The sequence below is a fragment of the Leishmania martiniquensis genome, chromosome 21 (genome assembly GCF_017916325.1).
Source record: "Leishmania martiniquensis isolate LSCM1 chromosome 21, whole genome shotgun sequence".
In the NCBI taxonomy this organism is placed as follows: Eukaryota; Euglenozoa; class Kinetoplastea; order Trypanosomatida; family Trypanosomatidae; genus Leishmania; species Leishmania martiniquensis.
In genome coordinates this window covers 122,489-143,755 of record NC_090156.1, presented here as the reverse complement: position 1 = coordinate 143,755, position 21,267 = coordinate 122,489, and the positions used below count along the sequence as shown (strand labels likewise).

The following is a 21,267-nucleotide window of genomic DNA, read 5'->3' as shown; positions in this document are numbered from 1 at the left end:
GAAGGGGTGGGGAGGGGCTGCGAGTGCGAGCTGCGCATCACCTTGTCGATGCAGATGCATGATTTACACGCGATGGGACACGCAGCGGCCTCTCAGAAGTCCGACTGGGCCCACTCCCCCTCGCCAAACAGTGAGCATCATGCGCGTCGACAACAGGGGGAGATGGCGACCAGTGCGGCAATGGCCACACCGGCGGTGTTTCCTCTTTGCGTTTTGCTGTGCGTGTCTCTCTCTGTGTGTGTGTGGTGGGGAGGGGAGGAGTTGCCGCTGTGGGCCTTGTGAAGGAGCTGATGTTGCCTCTCCTCCTCTTCCCTCCCCACCACACACACACACAGACGGATATGCACACAAAGCGCTGACATCCACACCGAAAAAAAAAGCGGCCTCAAAATAAAAGAAGAGGAGAGCAGCGGTATGAGCAGCGGTGGCGCCGTTCAGAGCAAGAGGAATGAGCGGGGTGCACACACACACACACACATACACAATATTCGTGGTGAAGAGCGGGTCCGCGGACCTGCTCACCGATCATCACCCATGCCGGTGACGGCCCTTCGGTTGCGTCACCGTTTCGATTTTCTTTTTTCTCGTCGTATCTGCGCATGAGAGAGGTTTTGCACACAAGGCACCGTTGTCGACCGCTACAGGAACCACAGACGGTTGCACAGAGGCCGCGGAATCATGTCTGCTGTGAGTTGCGGCACTGCATCGAGCAGGCGCTCTGCTTGATCAGCCAGCCGGTGCGCACATCGGGTGGACATGGGCAGCTTTGTGGCCTGCGGCGCCAGCACATTCGCCATGGTGTGGGCGATCTGCTGCACATCTGTCACGTCGAGAGAGGGGCTCACGTGGTGGACCGTGTACTGCACGATGCGCGCTGTTGACATGGCCGACTCGTGCGTCTGCAGGTAAAAAGAACTGGCAGCGAGCTGATGGTCAAGTGGCACGGGCGCCAGGGCAGGGATCACGATCCCCTTTACAACGTTGTGGAAGACGTTGCCCCCACTGGAGCTGCCCACGCCCCGGTCACCCTTCTCGTCGCTGTGGCGTTTGCCTTCATCTGGGAAGGGACGCCTCTGCGTCGCACTGCCGCCGGCTCGGCCTGGCGAGGCGTGCATGAAGCGCACATTGCAACGCTTGTGCAGACACATAAAGGTAAGGCCGCAGTTGGGCACCTGCGTTGTGAGCTCCTCCTTGAAGCCGACCAGCTCACTGAAGACGTTGCCGTCCTGGAAGACCACCACCTCGTCCACCCTGCCAGACAGCGCCACGGCGTCTGCCAGAATACCGCGGAAGTGCTTCGCGACGTTCTGAGTTTCTCGACCACGCGCGTCGTGCCTCCAAAAGAAGGAGATGAGGCTGTTGTCGGTCGGGGTGCTGAGAATGCCGACGATCGTGCCAACACTCAGCGTGTTTGTGTGACACGAGTCCACCCCGATGATCAGTACGTGACGGCTGCCCAGCACCGGCAGCTCGCCACGCAGGTCGACGCCGCGTAGTGGGTTTACTTCGAACTGGGTCGCTATACGCCGCCGCAGCTGCGGACCGACAAGGGCGAGCCGCTTCGGGTTCGGCGACGCGGGAATGGCGATGAGGTGTACCCCACGGCACATACACTCCACCTTGAGCCACCGCGCCGCACGTGTGCCCACCTCGTTTGTGATGAGAATCACGGACGCGTTTGGGTCCTTCAGGTAGGCGGCCGGTTGGCTGTGGGGGGTAGCAGCGGCAGCCGGCGCTTCCATGAGCTGCTCGTGCACATACTGAACGGCAGCACTCTCGTCCGCTACGGTCGCCACAAGCTTTGTGCGGAAATAGTGAGCCAAGTGCTGGGCGGTGAGGGTAATGCGCCGCGACTGCTCCGCCGTGCATCGCGGTCCAGTGACGCCGATGACGACGATGGTGGTCGGGAACGCGGCGGCGGTGGAGTTCGAGAAGTTTGTGGCCGGCCGATTCTTCGGCACAGTGCACTTCATGGGGGTGGGAAGGAGGGAGAGCGTCTTGGTCTGATAGGGGGCTGCCGCCAGATCCATGCCCCACCGCTGCAGGCCATCGGCGAGGAGCGCGCGAACTGACGCGAGCAGCTCCGAGCGCTTCTGTGGCACGAGGGACAACGCGGAAACACCAATGTCCTGCCAACCACGCATGCGAGGATCGTAGCAGCAGTGCAGCACCTGCAGCGGCACGATTGTGTGGTCAGTAAGAACGGCGCACGGCTGCCGCGAGTCTAGAAGCGGCAGCAGTGGCTTGAGGCGCGGCTCTCGCACGCACAGGATCGGTGTATTCAAGTGCTCCCTCGCCGGACCGTTTGCCGCGGTGTCGTCCGTGGGAGAGGAGTCGGACGCGTCTCCCGATCGCCCCTTGCCGTCTTCGGCGGCAAGGCTGCGCGTATCGGTGGCAGCGGTCAGCAATGCGCCGCTGTTGAAGAGAACATCGCGCACAATGCTCTGACGCAGCGAGTATGAGATGACTACAGGGATGCCTTGAACAGACTTGCGGATGCGCTGCTGGGCCGCCTCGTCGTACGGGCCCTCGCTAAAGTGCTGCAGCACCTCGTCCCAGAGCGACACCTCAGACGCGATGGTGCCCTTTGTGTCGATCTTGAGGCTCAAATTGCCTGAAAGAGGACTCGACTTCTGTGTGGCGCTGCTGCAGCTGCCCTTGCTGCTTCTGGGGCTGGTCGGCGCCGTGGCCGTGCTGGCAGAGATGAGGGTGAGAGTCGTGTCACGGAGGAGCTCGATGAGCCGGGCGTTGCCACGTTCGGCGAATTCGCGAATGCGCACAGGGGCAGCTGCGTAGACCGCGCCGACGGTCAGCGAGCGTGGCCGCGCGGGGGACCAGAGAGAGGCCAAGTAGACCCCAGAAGCATCGCGAACGCGGTAGCTCTCGGCGGGAGTGCCTCGGTAGGAAAAGGGCCGAAGGAAGGCGACCACCTGGAAGTGCACCAGCGCTGCGGCGTCGGTGAGGCCCACTGGGGTGTCGCCGAGGTGGCGGGTGAGGACGGGGCAGTCGCCCGCATCAGCAGAGAGGTTGCTGCCGCGATCACCACCTGTCTCAGCCGATGGCTGAATGCAGGTTTGTGTCTCTGTTGCCACCTGATTGCCCCTCGCATCTGCTGCGTTGGGGTCGAGCGCAGCCGAGCTGTCCACAAAGATTGCCTGCACCTGCACACCCCGATACAGCCGCAGCCCGCCCGCTGACACGCCCTGCGTCGTGCACAATAGTTTGCCCGTCTTTTCTCGTACCACCTCGAGAAATGTTGCTGATGTACCCGTCTGCTGTCGTCGTTTGCGGTGAGCTGCACGCGCCACCTCCGGAATGATTTTGTTCATCAGCATCTGGAGTTTACTCGGCGGCAGTTTTGTGAACTCGCACCGACTTTTCAGGCGCAGCTCCGCGGTCTGCCAGCCCATATCGAAATAGGCTCGCGGCAGCACCAGCGCGGCGGCTGGCAGAGGGGCAGCCGCGTACACTTCGTTGACCACCTGCACCAAAGGCGGCAGTGACTCAGCGGCTGCCCCGCCGAACCGGTGATGCAAAAAGCGCTCCACCGCTCTCCACGCCCTTCCAGGCGAAACGCGCCGCTCCACTTGTGCCAGTCCACGCCCTTGCGCACTGCCAGCTGCCCTCGCAGCGCCCCTTCCCTGCAGTGGCGTCGTCAACCGCGTCACGTACACCTCGTAGATGTACACGTACGTGCCTGCCGGTGGTGCGCCGCCGTGGCAGTCTTGGTGCGACGCATCCGCGCGACGAAAATGGAGGGGGAAGAGGTTGGAGATGACGCCATCCTCGCGGACACTGCTGCGGACGAGGAACCGAGACTTCTTCTCCTGCACGCGATCGAGCATGTGCTGCTGCCTCAGTGTAGCTGTTGAGACATGCCTTACGGATTGGGACCAGAAAGTGGCGCGGGTGCTGGCCACATGGTTGGAGGCCTTCTCGGCTGCCGCTAGCGACGCATTTCGTCGCTGCTGCCCGCGATACTGCCGCAGCGATTTATCCTGCGATGGACGTTGATGCGGCGGCGCGGATGCCGAGCACGCGCGCTCAGTACCACAACCGCCTCGACCGTTCGTGACAAACGCAGAGGAGGCGCTTCGTTGCCTGTGCGGTGCGCCTTGGCTGCCAGAGTCACCGGCGTAGCGGTGGTAGTGGCGGCGGCAGAGGTGAATCACAGCGGCGCCTTGTGCGATGCCACGGACGGAGTATCGGCATCTAATCCTGGCTGCTGCTGCTGCTGTGGGTGCTGAGGAGACAGCGGCGAGGTTTGAGCGAAATAGGGACCACATGCTTTTCGGCGTCTACGAGAGGCGCTGCTGCTGCTGCTGCTGCGAGGAGTACCCACGTGGCTTCGTGCCTCCCTCCCTCAGTCGTCTCCCCCTTTCTATTGGAGGACGCACGTGTCAGGCACAATGCCGCTTGTCTGTCGGAGGCATGGGGTGTCGTGTGTGTGCGTGTGTGTGGGAAGGTAGCAGAAGCAGCAGCAGTGGATTAGGTGCAGGCAATCTCGAGGAAGGCCTGAGAAAGAGAGCCGAGACGAATCGCGATGGAGACGTCTGCGCGCCGTGATGATGACCGAATGCGTGAGGGTAGGGGAGGGGGCCAAAGCGACGTGTGTGTGCGTGCGTGTGCGTGAGGACCGCATTTAGAGTAGCGAGTGCAGGTATTTCACAGGAGAGGCGGCTGATGGCAGATGCGTGTGCATCTTGCACACGAAGCCACGCATGATAAGAAGTTCAATGGGAGCCGCGCAATGCATTGCCCACAGCACCGCTTTGGGAGAGGTATGGTGGCGGTGGTCGTGGTGGGGTGCGTCCGAGTCAAAGAGAGCTGAGAGCGCCTCATCACCACCGACTCCTCTGCTCCTGATTCGCTTCGCTGGTGGCTCGTGCCAGCTGCGCGTGTGTGTGTGGGGTGGGGGTGGAACTGCTTTTATCACGCGGAGTTAGATGGGCTGACGCCACAACATGACAGGGATGGAGGAGGGGGGAGTGCACAAGCACCGTCATCCCATCGCAATGGGGAGAGAGCGAAATAAAGGGTGATGCTGTGTTGTGTGGTGTGGTGGGCAGGGGGGGGAAGTGAGTGAGGATAGGGACGACACGCATTGCTCTCGTCCCCTCTTCTTCTTAGCCTCCCTCCCTCCGAAGGCGACGAGGATAGCCGCCAACGCACACTCCTCCACAGAGACACACCTGTGCGCACCCACCATGCAGCAGCCTCAGCATACCGGGGCTGTGCGAGAAAGAGATGACGAGGAGAGGGGCCCCATCCCATTTTTCTTTTTTGCCCCGTTGAATCCGCTCTCACCCGACTGCTCCACCCGGTTGAGCACCGCCGCGCAACGGAACGCCGACTGGCGCACTCCGCCCGTCCGAAATGGCCGCCGTTCCTTCAAACGACATCGACGAAAGGGCAAAGTCCGCTCTGCCCCTTACCCTTCACGTTTCGCCCGGCGACAGACGCCGAGTGGTGGCGGGCCTCTGCGTGGGACGGATTGGAGCTGACCGACACGACGGTGAGGCCAGGCGACGGCCTCCTCGCCATAGAGGAGAGAGAGTAGGAGGCGCACATCGAACTTCGTCCCTGACGTGGGCGGCAAAGAGACGTACAGATGTGTGCGCGCGTGGACCACCACATGTGGAAGCCCAAGACGTCAGCACTCGGCGAACACCGCCCCGGCAAGGCGAACGTTTCGTTGTTTTTGCAGAGGGAGGCGGATCTGATTTCACGCACCGACCGTGCGAGAAGGAGAGGGAGAGGACGGGGGACAGACAGACAGAAGAGATGCGATGCGCGTCATCCTTCGCTGCTTCAGGGAACACCTACAACATAGTATGAGCTGCGCATCGGCTCAACGAAGAACGCACGCTCTTCAAAGGATAGAAGCAAGGAGATACACGTACAAGTTACAACCAGTAGTCACCATATCAGCAGTGGAGCGACAAGTCAGAGGGGGAGGGTGGCGGTGGTGAGGAGAGGGGCGACGAAAGAAGAGGGTAAAGGTGACGCGACACGCCGGGAAAACCACCCAACAACAGCGAAGAAGAGCACTCTACGCAACGACGCCCCCTTACACTCACGCCGGATCATCGCCTCTCACTTTTGATGGGGGGAGCTCGCAGCGTAAGAGAGCATTGTCGGCCCACTCCCTCTTTTTTTTCCTTCGACAGCGCCGCGTACAGTCGCACGCCGTCCAGATCGGCTGCTGGACCACCTCTTCACCATCCCCTATCGCATATAGTAGACGCGTACATCTACGTCGCCGGCCAGTTGTGCAATGAGCGTGCGAATGACTCTAAGCAACGCGCTCGTAGAGAAGGATGTAGGCCGTCGTTGTGATCACACCGACGGCGTCAGATGGGACGCCAAAGTACTGCTTCACATCGCGCTCCGCCATTGTCGACACCGTCTCGTCGTCGAAGCGGCGCCACAGCTGAGGGCCGTAGCGGACACACGTGAAGTAGTGCCCAGAGTTCGGTCCCTCGCCAATGTGGGCGACGAAGCCCGTCAGCTCGAAGCGCGCCTTGTGGAGGGCAATGCCGCAAAGCTTGCGACGCACCTCCTCCGGTACCGGCTTGAATGCGTCGGGTGAGGATGCCGCGCTCGCCGTGTCATTTCCCAAGCCGCCGCCACCGCCGCTGCTGCTGCTGTCCGCTGCGTCATCATTGCCGCTCTTCCGCGAGCGTGCATGCTCGTTTCGGAGGCTGTGCTCTATCACCTCCGGGTCTGTCAGGTACTCCTCCACGTCCATCTGCATGGGCAGTGCGACGTGGTCCGCCTTCTTTGTGAACGCCTGCTTCTTCACGTCGTACTGGAACCGCTTGAGGTGGATGAGAAGTGCGTACTGCGGCAGCTGCTGCACGTGGATCGTCTTGGCGGCGCGCACCGACATCTTGCACTCCTCGCAGCGCAGCTTATTCTGTCCCCAGAAGTACTCGGGATCGCCGAAGTGGTCGAGGCAGCGAAGGAGGGACGTGCCCTGTTCTGTCTCGAGGCTGAGGTCCATGAAGACCTCATCCCGAGCGGTCACGTTCTCGCACTCGAGGCAGGCAGTGAGGGAGCCAAACTTGCCTTGCAGAATCACCTGCAGAGGGGTGAGATCCCCGTGGAGGGGCTGCGGGATGCCCATCGCCTTGCCACCGCTGGTGCCAAAGCCGCTGTTCGCCGCAGCTGTCGAGGGCTTCTTGCTCAGCTTACCCTCTTTCTGGCTGTGACTGCTGAGCTTTTCTTTGCTGTGCTTCCAAGACAACGACAGCGACCCCTTCTTCTTCATGGAGGCCTCGTACTGGCGGAAGAGGTTCACGTTGGCGGGGTCGGCCATGATGCGCTGCTCCGCTTCCCACATCTCGTTCAGCATAAAGATTGTGAACTCATGCGCGTCCTGCTGCATGCCGTTGTCGAAAATTTTATTTTTCGCGCGCACGCAGTTCAGGAGGTCCTTTGGAGCGATCTTCTCACGCGGGCACTTGTCCTTGGCGCGGTTGTTTGATTTGTGCATGATGGCGATGAGGCTGCAGAGTTGGAAGAGTACCGTGTCCTCTTCGAAGCCGGCCTTGCCCTTCTTGGTGAGGTAGACGTGGTACAGCTCGAGCAACCGCAGTCGCAGAGGGGTACAGTGATAGATAAGCTGGATGACGGAGTTGCAGTAGCATGTGTTGCCGTAGTTCTCCAAGCCCAGCGGATGCCCGGTGATCTCGAGGAACTTTGTGTAGATGGCCGCGCTCGGCGAGCCGCTGCTAGCCCCGGAAAGGGACGAGGAGGCCGCGCCCATGGCCACCGGAGCCTCCGCCGCTCCGGCGCTGAAGGGTGAGAGGCCGCGGACGGCCCCGGGTGAGGTGGGGGAGCTGCTCAGACACGCCTCTCTCCTCGAGTGGGAGAAGGAGTGCTGCCGGTACGACTTCAGCACTGGTGAGCTGCAGGAGAGGTCTTCCACAGCGGTAGGGGTGTTCATGTTGTACGTCGGAATCGCTATCGGGCTCGACACATTGGCGCCAGGGAAGGGTCGGCGGGATGTGGAGAGCGGCGAGGACGGTGCACCTAAGCGAACGTCACTGCAGGAGGAGGCTATCGGCAGTGACTGTGAGGCGACCCTCGGCACCGAGACTGGCGGGCTTCTTACTTCAGCGCCGCCGCTCACCGTGCTCTTCAGCAAGTTCTCCGAGAAGCAGGGAAGCGTGTATACCATGCTCTTCGCGTCTACGTAGCGTGGCACGGATGAGCTGAGGGCGTCCGCGACCCCACTCATCGACCTCACTAGCCCCGTATCGGCCTTTGGTGGGGCTGCCGGCGCCAGGGCACTGGCTGGCACGCGAGAGGCACTGCAGCTTGTGGTGCTGGCTGGAGACGCATTTTTAGAGGCGGCGGCATCACTGCCAGAGACCCCTGCCGCCCCCGCATGTGGGCTCCGGCCGACTTTGCTGCTCAGCGACGCTGGACCGCGAGACTTTGACGCCTCGTTGCCCATGACAACTCGACCACAGCAGAGGAGCTGCACCAGAGTACACGCATAGGGAGAGAGAGAGATCGAGTTGCCGCGTCAGTGCGCTGACGCTCCCTTTTCGCCGCTTTCAGTCTCTTGAGGCACCTCACCACAGCGTAGCGACACCACCACGCGTGCGTATGAGAGAGAGAGGGAGGGAGGGAGGGGGAAGAGCACACACACACACACACAGCGATGGAGGTGGGGGAGAAGAGGAGGGGTAAAGCAGTGGCGGCAGCGCTATAGTAAGAGACGCTCAGAGAGAGAGAGGGTGGCAAAAAAGGCGAAGACAACCGCACGAAAGGACACGCTGTGGCGCAGAGAAGTGGGCAGCGCGGCGGTATTTGCTGCCACACACACACACACACACCCTCCAGTGTCCCTTCCCTTTGCGCTGTTGCGACAACTGTGTGGGCTCGGGCCTCGCCCAATCGATCGCACACACCCTCGAAAATACAGAGAGACAGACAGACAGAGAGGGAGAGAGAGGGGGGAGGGAGAGAGAGAGACGCCCCGAAGAGCGCGCGCAACGAGATGACGGTGGAGCGGGGGCAAGAGAACTTTGCTCTCTGTGGGCCTCGGCGAGCTCCTCTGCAAGCGAGCGACTGCGGCGTTTTGCGTCTCCCCTCTAATGTTTGCCTCGAACTACCTTCGCTTCAACGATGGCGCGGTGCGCCGCCGCCAGCGTCTGCGGCGGTGTGTGTGTGTGTGTGGGATGATAGGATATGCTAGCCTAGTATTTATGCACGTCTGCGATTCACCGCTGCAAACCTCGAGAGGGGGATGATGGGATGGTGGCGTGGTGTGGTGTGGGGGCAGACCGAGTGAGGCGTGCGCAAGGGATGGTTAAGGGGCAGTTGCGTTGGGCGCCAAGAGTGGTGTATAAGTAGAGCACCTCTTGTGCTGCACTCGCTGCTGTGGGCGAGACACGCAGCGTTTTTTTTTTCGACTCCCTCGCCGCTGCAATATCTCTGGGCAGCTGTGTTGGCTCGCTTCGCGCGCGCGTATGCGTAGAGAGACACAGCTACTTGACTAAGCGTATATGGAGGGGTGGCTGTCGGCTGCGACTGGGAGCCCAGGGCGGGGTGGAAAAAGCGCTGAGGGTGGGGAAGGAGGACGGCGAGAAGGGGAGTACCCCCAAAGAGGCAACCACCATCAAGACAGGTGCACGCCACCAAAGACTATGCCACAGCCACAGGAGCAGAGCAGCCGCCATGCTGTATCACACACACATACACACTCCCTCTCACTCTCACACGCTGGCGAGAGTGGGCGAGAGGGAAAAGGGGTCGTCAGGTGACGAGCTGTGAGATTCTTCTGCGGTGCTGATGTGGAGATGACATGCGAGGGCACCCCTCCCCGTACTTACACACGCATCCACACGCGTGCCGTCCCGAGAAGACTACCCGTGCCAAGACCACCGTCACCCGTATCTGTGTGCTGTATGGGTCCCGTGGATGGGAAACCAACAGGGCCGCCACCAGCCGTCTGACTCGTGCTGAAGACACGGTGTGCGTCATGACGCACACCACCACGCTTTGCACGCTCTCCTCCACTCTTGCGTCCCTCTACTCACCCCTCCGGCCCACACTCTCTCTCTCACACACACACAGCCTCACGATGTGCGCTCCGAGTGTGGGCGCCCCCCCCCCACTGAGCGGGAGGAGAGGGATCCGCCAGGGGGTGAAGTAAATGACAGCAAAGCGCGTCGCTCTCTCACTCTCACTCACACTCGCTCTCACTTAGACGCCGTCTCCTTCCATGACACGCCGCAACAAGCCCTCGAAGGTCATCTCAGGGCAGTCTGGCGGCAGCACCATCGCCGGCGTTACCTCCTTAAATTCTGCTACCACGCCGCCGTCCTCGCCCTTAGACAGTTGCACGATGCCGTACTCAAAGCGCTGCGCCGCGCTGTTGCGGTATAAAGTCCTCAGCAGACCCTCGACATGGCTGTCACTGTCGGGCTCCGGGGGGGCCGCTGTCCGGTTGTTCTGCTGCCTTCTGGTGTTCGCAGGTGGCGTTGCCGGCGTTCTCTCCGTGCTGGGGCCGGCCGACGTGCCTTTCAGCGACTCGCGCAGCTGAGCGTCGAAAAAGTCCTTTTCGAAATACTTCTCGTGGGTGAGGATCTCTCCGTAAATGGCAACCTGCATCGCGTAGCGGTACGTCTTGCTGTTCGGCAGGTGCCGCAGCGCACCTGGGCATGGCGCTTCGAAAGAGCCGAAGCGGAAGTTGCTCGTGACGCTGCCCGTAGTCTTCCAGTCGCCGATAAGGACGCGATTTGTGTGGCGGTTCCGGCCCATGAAGTCGATCGTGCCGGCAATGCCCCAATCGGGCGATGCAACCACCTGCTCCACGCCAAGAACTTCGTAGGTTTTCAGCAACTTCTCTACAGCCACTTCAGCCACTGGCAAGTATAGAGCCTCCTCTCCCTGCAGCACCTCATCTTCAAGAGGTGTTGTTGTGATGGCGGCGGGCCCGGTCGCGTCTGCCGGGCGCGCCGCCTCTCGGGCCTGCTTGCGCTTCATCAGCAGCATGAATGATGGCGGCGGCTGCTTGAGCAGCTTACTTTCGATGAACGCGTGCACATTCTTGCCGAGGAGGGCCTGACGGGACCAGCCTTGCTTGATCTGATCTATGGGCTGCCCCGTCTTCCTGGAGACTAGCTCCAGCACGCGCTTCTCATCGAAGGGAAAATAGCGGTCGAGCAGCTTCGATACGGAGCGCAGCGCCGTGCTGCCCAGCTTGTACTGGTGCCACTTGGCATCGAAGAGGATCTCTGAGCCGGAGGGGTGGCGAATACGCTTGAGCTGCTGCATTCCTAGAAGCGGAAGGTGTGTGTGTGTGTGGGGGGGGCAAATAGTTTTGGGCCTGCCCCGAGAGGTCTGTGTGGAAGGCTGCGGAGGCGCAGTGCCAACCACCGCCGCCCCTCGTTCTCTCTGTCGATGTCTGCAAGAAGCCACTTGTGCGCTGCCACACGCCCACGTGCGCCCTCTGTTTCTCACTCTTTTATGCCCGCAGGGGTGGTGGTGGTGGGGAGGCGCGGAAACGCCTTTTTGCCGCTCGAAGAGGGCCTTCGCGATGGAGCACTAAACGCCCTTGACAGATTGAACGCATACCTGTGCACCCGCGTGTGTGTGTGTGTGCACCTGCGAATGGCGATCAAGTTATCTGCGAAGTCACGCTGAGGGGGTCAGTGCGCGTGTCTCGCCTCTCTGTAGATCTGTATCTCTCTCTCGCTCTTTCTCTGTGTGTGTGTGTGTCGGCGAGGGGCGAAGGCGTCTGGGGAGACAACAGTGGCTGAGGGTGCCACGGAGAGAAGATGGTGTGTAGAGAGGAGGGAGAGGGGGAGTGCCGGTGTGGAAGGGCAGTGGAGCGAGCGTGGGATAGACAAGAGATGCTTGCGGCGTAACGGAAGCGGTAGAGTGGGGGAGGGGGAGGGCGCGCCGATCTGCTCCGTGCATTTGGCCTCCACTCGTGCACACCTGCACGTGCATACAGACCCATACACAATCCGCCGCACTGGGATGGAGGCTGGGCGGAGGTGGTGGCGGTGGTGGTGGTGTATGTGTGTGTGTGTGTGGGAGGGGGAACCCGTCAGCTTCACCGTCAGCGATGTCGCTGGTCGCGGTAGCGATCCCCACCTCGGCTGCCTCCACAAGAGGCGGCCCACGTTTCGCTGTTCTCTGTTCTATCGAAGATGTACATGAGCACGCACTCACTCGCACACTCGCTTACACACGCACACACACACATGTGTGCGCATATACACGCACGTGTTTGTCGGTGCGTGCGTGAACCCTCGTCATGATCGCGTCACCGTTAGCTGGGCAATACATAGAGGAGGAGAGGGGAGGGGTGAAGTGGGGGGGTGGCGGCGGCGGTGATGAGGCTGCTGTCCCGCGCCATTGCCGCACAACTGGAAAGGGGCCGTGGAAGGGAAACAGTAAGCGAAGGGGAAAGAGAAAACTGAGCAAAAATTGCCTGCAAAAGGGCTTACGCGCCCGCGGAGCCGCACGGGGAGGGTGACTGAGGACTCACTGAGCCACAGGGGCAGCCTGTGGCACATCGGCGGCCTCAGGGCTCCGCTGCTCCGCTGCCGCCGGAGGCTGCTGGGCGATGGGCAGGAACAGCTTGAACTCCGGAGGCAGCTCCTCCTCGGCGTACAGGCGATCACTGAAGTACAGGCGGCGGATGCGGCAGTTTGCGTGGACCTGCACCCGCAGTGTCTCCACGTAGTTGGTGCCGTAGGCGCGACGCGTGAAGTCAGAGAGGTTGAACTGGATCTGATTCCACCCCTCATCGAGGCGCATCGGCATGGTGCAGATGAACGGCTTCACTTTCGTCGTGCTCTGGTAGTTGCTGGCGCGGAAACGGCGGCGCATGTTCTTGTCGTCGAGGATGGTGACCTCGAAGGAGAAGTACTTCTTCATGTTCTTGATGATCATGACGAGGAACGGCAGCTTAATGCCGAGTGTTTGCTTCGGGTTGGCGGGGCAGGTGATGTAGCACGTGCTCACATTGCTGCCCATGATCTCCAGCACACTACTCTGGATGTCCTCATCGGTGATCCGCTTGACGTGGCCGTTGCGCACCTGCGAATCCCAAATCTGCAGCGGCTTCGAGCCGATGCTGTATAGGATGGACAGGAAGCCCGCCTGATAGCTGTTGTGGAACATGACGGGTGGGGGGAGGGGGCCGAGGCAGTTGAGGTGGACGAGAGGCAATGGCGCGTGACCGTGTGCTCTTCGTGACACACGCACGCAGACAGACAGACAGACAGACACAGACACACACACGAGGGAGAGAGTTGAATCGGTGTAAGCGATAGGGTCGTTCGCTATGTATTCAGAGCGGCCAACGTTTGTGTGTGCGCGTGTATGTGGCGCTGCTGCCTCTGTGACTCGTGGGCGGTGACGGCCGGCTTGTGTTGCTGACAGGCAGAGGGGGAGGGGAAGGGGAGAGGTGGAGGATCGCAGACACACACAGACAGACACGGACACACAGAATTTCTCTACGATTACTGTGAGGAAGGAGGGCGTTGGGGAGAGAGGGAGAGTGAAAGACGTAAGCGCCTCTGTGTGTAGGCCCTCGAGAAAGGAGGGCAGGGAGGAGAGAGAGAGGCGAGAGAGCTCAGCTTTTGAAGACAGGCGTGGCGGTGGCTGCGACTGTGCTGGTGAGCACCACACCAAGCCCTGGCACGCGCGCGGTCTCTTCTGTAGCCACGACAGGGGCACGAAAACCGTTGCCTTCACGTCTGTCTGTGCGTGTATGTGTGTGCGCGCGCGCGCTCAGTCCGACTAACAGTGCAATGGACAACATACGTGACAGCGAAGAGATCAGTCTGCAGCTGCGGCGAGGTGGTGCCGTTGACCGACGGGGCCGCGACCCAGTGGAGGAGTGGTATGAGGGCTCTGGAGCACCAGCCCCCCCTCCCTCCCCCCTCACACACACACACACATGCACATACACATCCATCGGACGCCCGTGCGCGTCACAACTCCTCACCCAACACCAGCGACCGCACTGCTGCGGCAATGTCCTCGCGGGTCAGCCCGATCGCCTCTGAGACCTCGTCGAATGCCACTTCCTCGCGCATGCAGCCACGCCACACACCTTCGGAGCAGCAGCCGGCGGCGACCAGGAAGATCATGGCCAGCCCCAGCACTTCCGGTGTTGAGCTTGCCTCCTGTAGCAACACTGCTGGAATGGCGAAGGTGAACTGCAGGCTGCGCAGCAGCGAGCAGTCGCGCCTTTGCTGCCCGCCAGGCGTACGGAGGGCAACATCAGAGAACCACACGCCAGACCACGCCATGTTGCACAGGATGGCGTAGTCGAGGAAGAGAAGGCGAGACAGCGTGGATGCCACGTCCTCGGAGAAGATATGTGAAACAAGCAGCTCGCGGCGCTGCTGTTGCAGCATCGGGTCTACGCGAAGATCTTCAGCTTCGGTCTCGATAGCAATGCCATCGACGAAGTCATCAGTGACGCCAGCCGCCGACCCGGCCGCGACGTACCTTTTCTCCAACTCAGCGACGATCTCCGCGGAGACGCTGCAGAAGAGTGAGGGTGCCGTAGGTGCGCGTGGCGAGGCAAGTGTAGTAAGGCACCGCTGCAGCGCGGAGCGACTACGCGCGTAGTGCATACAGAAGAGCCGACGCGTTTGTGCGGAGCTCGTGTTCATGGTGAAGTCGCAAAGCAACGGTGATCCGCGGAGGAGCGGGCGAGGCGGGAACGAGATGGGGGTCTGTGCCAGACGAAAGTTCCCCATCGCAGTTGCTGCGCCGCCCGTGGGAGACGGCGCGGCGGTGGCGGCCGCAGTCGCGTTGTGCAGAAGGCGCGTGCCCGAGAAGCGCGGTACCACCTCGTTGTTCCACACGTGCTGAAGCACGTGCATCTGCTCGAGCGCCTCGCGAAGGAGCGGCGCAGAGGACGCGGCCTCCGTCTGCGCTACCACACCGGCGCCACGTGCGTTGCGCGCCCCCCTCACCACGGGCTTGCCTGGATGGCGGTGACTGCACTCGAGACTCTCAAAGGAGACGCCCACCTGCACCGGCTTCAGCGCCGCATCAGCAGGTGAAGCAGAGGCGGAGGCCTCAGCCAGCGCGCCCCCGCTTTCCTCTTGCGGCTGTGTCTGCGGGGTCTCCTGGACAGGTTTCACGAGCCCTGCGGCGGACGTCTCCGCACCAGCAAGCTTCTGCAGCGCCGCCACTCTCAAGTTGGGAAACAAATTGGTGATGGCGCCGAAGACAGACGGGTAGTCGTAGGTGAAGTAGCGTGACACACGCCGAAGAATACTCGCCTCGTACGTCTCCTCGCATTCCGGGCTGCAGAAGCGCTGTGAAAAAGAGGCGCCGAGCAGGCCGCTACGCAGCACACCCGAGGCCGCCGGTGCGATGCCGCCCAGACCCACCGGAGCTGGCCGCTCAGCAGAAGCGACACTACCACGACCACTCGACGTCGCAGCAGCTCGGATCGCCTTCTGCTCGCGCATCAGCTTTTTGTGCTGCATACGATTCAGCAGAGCGCGTTGGCGCTGGGCGAGTCGGAAGGACTCCGCCGTGTACAGGTCATCCTCGTACACGATCTCCTCCGCATCTGCGCCCGGCTGACCCTCTGTGGACCGTTCCGCTGCCGCTGCGCTGTTGGCCGCCTCCCCTTGCTTGCACCTGTGGGCGCCATCGCCGCCCTCATCGGCCCCTTCGCCCACACTATCCGCATCCTCCGTGTCGGACGCGGGCACGGATGGCAAGGAGGCCCACTCAAAGGAGGGCAAGCTACTGCCCGCAGCTAGCAGGCCCCGCGGCTTGTTGCCGCACCCAAGGCACCCGCATAGTTCGTTATAGTTGCGCTCCATTAAGATGTCCCGAAGGCCGCCACGGTCAACCAGGCGAAGCATGTGCTGCGAGAGCGGCGCTTCCGGGTCGAACGCGCGTGTGGTGGAGGCGAGGTACTCGGTGACGGAGGAGACGGCTTTGTCGATGATGGCCTCCCACGCACCGCCATGGATGCCATGGCTGCTCTTGACAGCGCTTTCGGTGGCTGAGTGCGACATGCGGACGCCTCTGTGTACGTAAGGAGAAAGGAGGGGTGCGGAGGCTGGAGAGAGGGGTGTGGAGACGGTCGTCGAGGGCATTCGTTGCGTGCACAGCATACGCGCTGGCACTACTCATGAACGCTAAGCACAGCACATGCGCTTGAGAAGGAAATTGTTGTTAGGCGGCGCTTAGGATGTCAGCACGAGGCCCTCGGGAGAGAGTCGCAAGCAAGGGAGAGTCGCAAAGATAAATAAATGATACATAACGCGTATGTATGCCGTGTGTGTGGTGGCGGAAGGAGTAGAGAAGGACGGTGCAAGCGACAGCGAGAGCGACACAAATCTCTCCCCCACCCCCCAACACGCAGTCGGGCTAACGTACTGCTCTTCTACCGTGGGGGCAGCGAGGGGAGGCCGAATGCCGAGGCAGCCGTCACTGGGCCGCCTCCGCCGCCGCCGTGGATGACACCACAACCCGCGGTGGCGCTCGCCTTTCCCATCGGCACCGCTGCCCCGCATGCCGAGAGCGTTGTGAGTGTCGCTCTGCTACTGCTGCTGGTGGTATTGCCACTGCTGCGCTGAGGAGAGTCCCACGGGTCGCCGCCAGGACTGCCTCCTCCGTTGGCAGGGATCATCTGCCGCCTTGCTTCTGGATCTGCGTACTGCGGTGGCACCGCCGGCCAAGTCGATGAAGACACTGCGCTCAAAGACGCCATACTCATTGGTGTGGCACCACTACCATCGCCGTACTCGCCGCTGCACCATTCATCGATCAACTCGTCTTCTCTTCCCGTCTGCCGGTGACGCGCCAGCATGCGTTGGTGCAGTCGATGATGCAACGGGCCGAGTTGCGTATCCGTACGGAGTCGCTTCCTACGGTTCTCGGGAAGCTGAAGCAGCCCGTGGCTGTACTCATGCAGGAATGTGAGGAGAGCGTGAAGTGGAATGCTGTCAGCGCCCTTCGTGGCGCTCTGCGGCATCCGCGGGGCTGCCGCCCCCGGCTTCGCCTGCTGCTGCTGCTTAGCGTTCGCCACGTATTGCTGACAGAAGTCGCGGATGTCAGCGGCAGCTGTAACACGTTGCATCGCCTGTTCGTGCACAAGTTCGCCGCACCGACGCTGCTGCCGCTCCACCTCGTCACGGAGACCCTGAATGATTTGTTCGTACTCGGACTCCAGCTGCGCCAGCTGCCGGCGCCATTGCTGCTCCAAGTTAGTGGACATGTGTGTGCCCTTGTGCGTATGTGCACCCCTGTCAGGCCTTCCAAAGGCACTTAAAAGGAGGGGCAGAGGGAAAAGGAGGGAGGAGCGGCCTGCGTGTGTGTGCGTGACAGGGCACTGACCCGGACACAGACAGGCCCAATGGCCTCACTGAATGGGCTCTTGGCCGTTGCGCGTGCGAGCGAAGGCGGCCCTTTTAGTTTTTTTTATCGCTTGTGCGTTGGGCCCCTTCGTCTTGCGACAAAGATTAGAAACGCTGTGCGGACTAGCGAGGTGGACGACTGAGGTGTGGGGTGAAGAGGCGTGCAAGAGTGAAGGGGTGTGCATGGAGGAGTTACGGCAAGAGCGCCACGCTTAACACGTGCGGTGTGCGTGTGTGTGGTGGTGGTGGTGGGGGAGGGGAGGGGCGAGGTGCAGGTGGCTGCTTCTGCTATAGAGCCCTTCTCGAGGTCACATTCGCCTCGGCCCTTTTCGTGTGCATTTACCTTCGTATTAGCTTCCGTTACATCTGGGCTGAGGCGAGTCGGAGGGGGAGGAGGGATGGGACCGCCAACGGAGGCGCACGATACGCCGTCGAGACGATAAGTCAGTAGAGCCCCTTTGCGAAAGGCGCGCGGCTAAAGGAGGTAGTGAACAGAAAGGGAAAGGTCAGTGACGGCGATTCCTCTCTCTCTCCCTCCCCCTCTGTTTGCTATTGCAACTCCTCCAAGCTGCGCACGACCCTGCCGAGGTGCGCCACCTCTCCTCGAAGCGCCTCATACGCCTGTTGATCAAACTGGCGCGCCTTGTAGAGCCTCTCGCGCTTGTAGTTCTGGAGAAGGCTACGCAGAGAGTGGCAATCAAGCTCATGTTGCATCGTGCCGTACCACGCGATGGCGATCCAAGTCGCGCCGTACCCGATGAAGTACGTGATAGGCTCGACGAATTCCCAGTCGAAGTGAATGTATGTCCAGTCGAAGAGTACCGCCGCCTGTAGCGTGAAAAAGGCCAGCAGCTACGCCATGAAGACGTCTGGGTAGTGGTAGGCGACGCTATCACACTCCGCCTTGACGCGTTCCATTGCTCCCAGCCGTTGGCGCTTTCCGGTGAGCGCTCTCCTCACGCGCCCCTCACATGCTGCGCGCCATTCAGAGACGTCTATGGGAGCACTGAGAGAGGAGTTGGCGCTGCTGCAGCTCTCCTTCGCGGCTGTGGGTGTGGTACGGAAGCGGCGCGCCACGGTGCAGGCGGTGTAGGGCGTGGCTGCGTGTAGCAGCTTGGCTTTCGTCGTCAGGGCCAACGGGTGGGTGATTTGCCGCGACACTGGAGCGGCAGCCACACAGACCGGCAGAGGGTTGCGAAGACGAAGGAGCATGGCGGGCTGCAGGGCGGTGCGGTGAAGTGCCGCCGTGTGGCAGCTTTTGTGTGCGCGTGTGTGCCGGGGGCTATGGGCGCGAAGGCAATAACTGAGCAGAGGGCGGCGCTGCGCAGTGAGGCGTGGTCTCCCACTTTGCGCTGCCGCCGCTCCTTCGAATACAACGAGAGGAGGGGGACATAGACGTGTCAGGTTACCACGGCGAAGGGAAGGGAAAGCGAGAAATACATGCGCGAGAAGCCACGACAGCAGAGGAAGACATACGCCGCCCTCCTTCCACACACATACACACACACACAGAGGCGCACCGAACTTTGCCATGCCAGTGTGCAGAGAGAGGGGTATGCAGAGAGGATTGAGCGGAGGGGGCGGTATGTGAAGGAAGCAACGCTGCCCATGAGCGCTACTACCGAACGCAGCCCTCAGCACAACAGTGCTCGAGCGGTGCAAGCGTCACCACACTGAATAACCTTCGGGAGAGGGAGGGGTGGCGGTGCAGTGCAGAGCACATCGTTGCTCTATCTACAAGAATGGCCTGGTCCAACACGCTGTCCATCCTTCGATTCCCCCTCTCGACGTCCGAGGTGGGGGGGGCACTGCGCCCATTGCATTTCACTCGGTCATGACTTGATTAGGATGCTGGACAGTAAAGGGAGGTGCCAGGGTGGGAAAGAGAGGCGGTAGCAGGAAGGGCGGGAGAGTCGCGTGAGACGTCGAGGATAGAGGAGGGGAGGAGAGCCGGGCGAGACGCAGCGGCAGAGACCCGCTCGACCGCCGCCACCCTTATGCCCTCTTGTTCCTCTGTTGCCCCCCCGACACACACACACACGCCAATGGGGTATAGACACCTCCCTTTCATCTCTGCCTCTTGCCCTGCCGTCGCCGCTGCTGTGCCCCATCGCTACGAAGGCCGGAGCTGCCTAGCTCAGCCCCTTGCACCCCTTCTCTCTCCCCCTTACACACCCACCACGCCGCCCACCTACGTACTACATGCGTGAAGCTACTTCTACCACTCACAGACAGTTACGTGCACGTGCACAGCTACCTCATCTCTTTCTGTGTCTTAAGCGCGATTCAGCGCTGCCACGGTAGGGAATACGAAACTCTCGCCCGTCGCGTACGTCGCAGGCTTCTGCGCGACAATTTTCTTCATCGCCTCCTCCACATCGGCCTTCGTGACGCTGTTGATTGCCTGCGTGAGCTCCTCAACCGAGCTTGGCGACGTGGCCAGAAAGTCGCAGTAGTCGCGTACCATCTCCACCTGATCGTGCAGCATGCGCACAACCGCGCAGTGGGCCGCACGCTTCACAGCCGCCTGGTCGACGGTGGCCGGAAAGGCTTTGGAGGCGGCCTGCAGCGTTCGCTGCACATCGGCCGGCGCAGCGCGCACGGTATAGCCGATCAGACCGGCAGATGAGTACGGGCGGTAGAAGACCTGCGCACCATAGTATGGCGATCCGCCACGGCTGCCATACGCGCTGCGCATCGCCTCCTCGTACACCTCGCGCGTCACCAGCGCGGTTGCGTACTGCTTGGCCCCCTCGTCACGGCCGTAGGTCGGCACGCCGACAGCGCCGATGACCTCCGCCTGCATGTCGGGCATTGTACCCATGGCAGCGGCACGGCTCTCGTACTCAACGTTCTGCCGGCCTGGGTAGAACTGGGCAGCCTCGTTGCTGTGAGACAGCTTCGGCGCGGCGGCGCGCGCGTGATGCGGGGCCTCAGCGGAGTGCTTGTAGGGCAGCTTTTCGTAGGCGGCTATGAGGGCGTCGTGCGGCACGTTCACGCCAGCCACAATGATGCGGCTGGGCTGGAAATTCGAAGCCCAGTGATCTAACAGCGCCCTGTGGCTGCAGCGGTCGTTTGCGATGCGAGGCACCATACGCGACGCCCCGAGCGGCTCCTTGTAGAAGGCCACCATCTCCAGCTGGTCGATGGCATAGTCGCGCGGTTGTTGCCAGCGCAGCTCCTCCAGCTGGTTGTCCATGGTGTCTCGGAAGCGCTCAATGTCGCTCTCGTGGAACCGCGGCGCCACGACGCCGGTCGCAATCATTTCAAACGGCTTATCCCACATGTCACGGCGGCCCTCCACCTTCCAACTCAGATAGCGCTTGCACACCTCACCGTGGCCGTAGGCATTACCTGTGGAGCGCATCGTACGGTCGATCTGGAAGAGGGAGCTGCCCATGTTGGAGGTTTGCAGGGCGAAGCGCATGACGTAGCTCAGGCCGGGTGTGGAGATGGGGTCGTACTTCGGCCCTGCATCCGCGTACACGCCGATGGACGTGACCGGGCCGTCGAGATCGTGAGACACAACAGACACACCGTTCGCCAGCTTTGTCGACTGAACGCTGCCGGGGCGACGCGCCTTGGCATCTGGTGCGATCTTTGTACTGAAGGCCTGCTTTAGCGAAGGCTGCCCAAACTGGTACTCGTAGATACCCAAGCGAGACGTCGCGCGCAGCATGATGGATGACCCCCCTTTTTCTCTCTTTCTCTCTGTGTGTGTGTGTGCTGTGCGGAGAAAGCGAGGCTTGGGCCACAAAGGACAAATACGAAGCGGTACAGAGAGAGACACACACACACAGACACAAACGGACACACACGCGTCCGTTTGTGCGTGTGTATGGACGGTTCAGAGGGGGGTGGGCGGTGGTGCATAAGGCGGAGAGGAAAACGA

At 61.6% G+C, this 21,267-nt stretch overlaps 7 protein-coding genes across 7 annotated transcripts; all 7 read right to left on the bottom strand.

The window, feature by feature from the left end:
- Nucleotides 1–638: 638 nt before the first annotated feature.
- On the bottom strand, nucleotides 639–4,286 carry LSCM1_04625 (uncharacterized protein; the record flags this gene model as incomplete). The annotated part of the gene is made up of 1 exon (XM_067322124.1): nucleotides 639–4,286. The coding sequence occupies one exon, from the start codon at nucleotides 4,284–4,286 to the stop codon at nucleotides 639–641; it is 3,648 nt and encodes a 1,215-aa protein (XP_067178921.1).
- Nucleotides 4,287–6,295: 2,009 nt separating this feature from the next.
- On the bottom strand, nucleotides 6,296–8,464 carry LSCM1_04624 (uncharacterized protein; the record flags this gene model as incomplete). The annotated part of the gene is made up of 1 exon (XM_067322123.1): nucleotides 6,296–8,464. One exon carries the CDS (start codon nucleotides 8,462–8,464, stop codon nucleotides 6,296–6,298), a length of 2,169 nt encoding a protein of 722 aa, XP_067178920.1.
- Nucleotides 8,465–10,221: 1,757 nt separating this feature from the next.
- LSCM1_04623 (uncharacterized protein) lies at nucleotides 10,222–11,295 on the bottom strand (the record flags this gene model as incomplete). Its single annotated transcript, XM_067322122.1, has 1 exon — nucleotides 10,222–11,295. The coding sequence occupies one exon, from the start codon at nucleotides 11,293–11,295 to the stop codon at nucleotides 10,222–10,224; it is 1,074 nt and encodes a 357-aa protein (XP_067178919.1).
- A 1,218-nt stretch (nucleotides 11,296–12,513) lies between these two features.
- Nucleotides 12,514–13,155, bottom strand: LSCM1_04622 (uncharacterized protein; the record flags this gene model as incomplete). The annotated part of the gene is made up of 1 exon (XM_067322121.1): nucleotides 12,514–13,155. The coding sequence occupies one exon, from the start codon at nucleotides 13,153–13,155 to the stop codon at nucleotides 12,514–12,516; it is 642 nt and encodes a 213-aa protein (XP_067178918.1).
- An 815-nt stretch (nucleotides 13,156–13,970) lies between these two features.
- Nucleotides 13,971–16,130, bottom strand: LSCM1_04621 (uncharacterized protein; the record flags this gene model as incomplete). The annotated part of the gene is made up of 1 exon (XM_067322120.1): nucleotides 13,971–16,130. One exon carries the CDS (start codon nucleotides 16,128–16,130, stop codon nucleotides 13,971–13,973), a length of 2,160 nt encoding a protein of 719 aa, XP_067178917.1.
- Nucleotides 16,131–16,402: 272 nt separating this feature from the next.
- Nucleotides 16,403–17,236, bottom strand: LSCM1_04620 (uncharacterized protein; the record flags this gene model as incomplete). The annotated part of the gene is made up of 1 exon (XM_067322119.1): nucleotides 16,403–17,236. The coding sequence occupies one exon, from the start codon at nucleotides 17,234–17,236 to the stop codon at nucleotides 16,403–16,405; it is 834 nt and encodes a 277-aa protein (XP_067178916.1).
- Nucleotides 17,237–19,650: 2,414 nt separating this feature from the next.
- Nucleotides 19,651–21,054, bottom strand: LSCM1_04618 (uncharacterized protein; the record flags this gene model as incomplete). Its single annotated transcript, XM_067322118.1, has 1 exon — nucleotides 19,651–21,054. The coding sequence occupies one exon, from the start codon at nucleotides 21,052–21,054 to the stop codon at nucleotides 19,651–19,653; it is 1,404 nt and encodes a 467-aa protein (XP_067178915.1).
- Nucleotides 21,055–21,267: the final 213 nt, after the last annotated feature.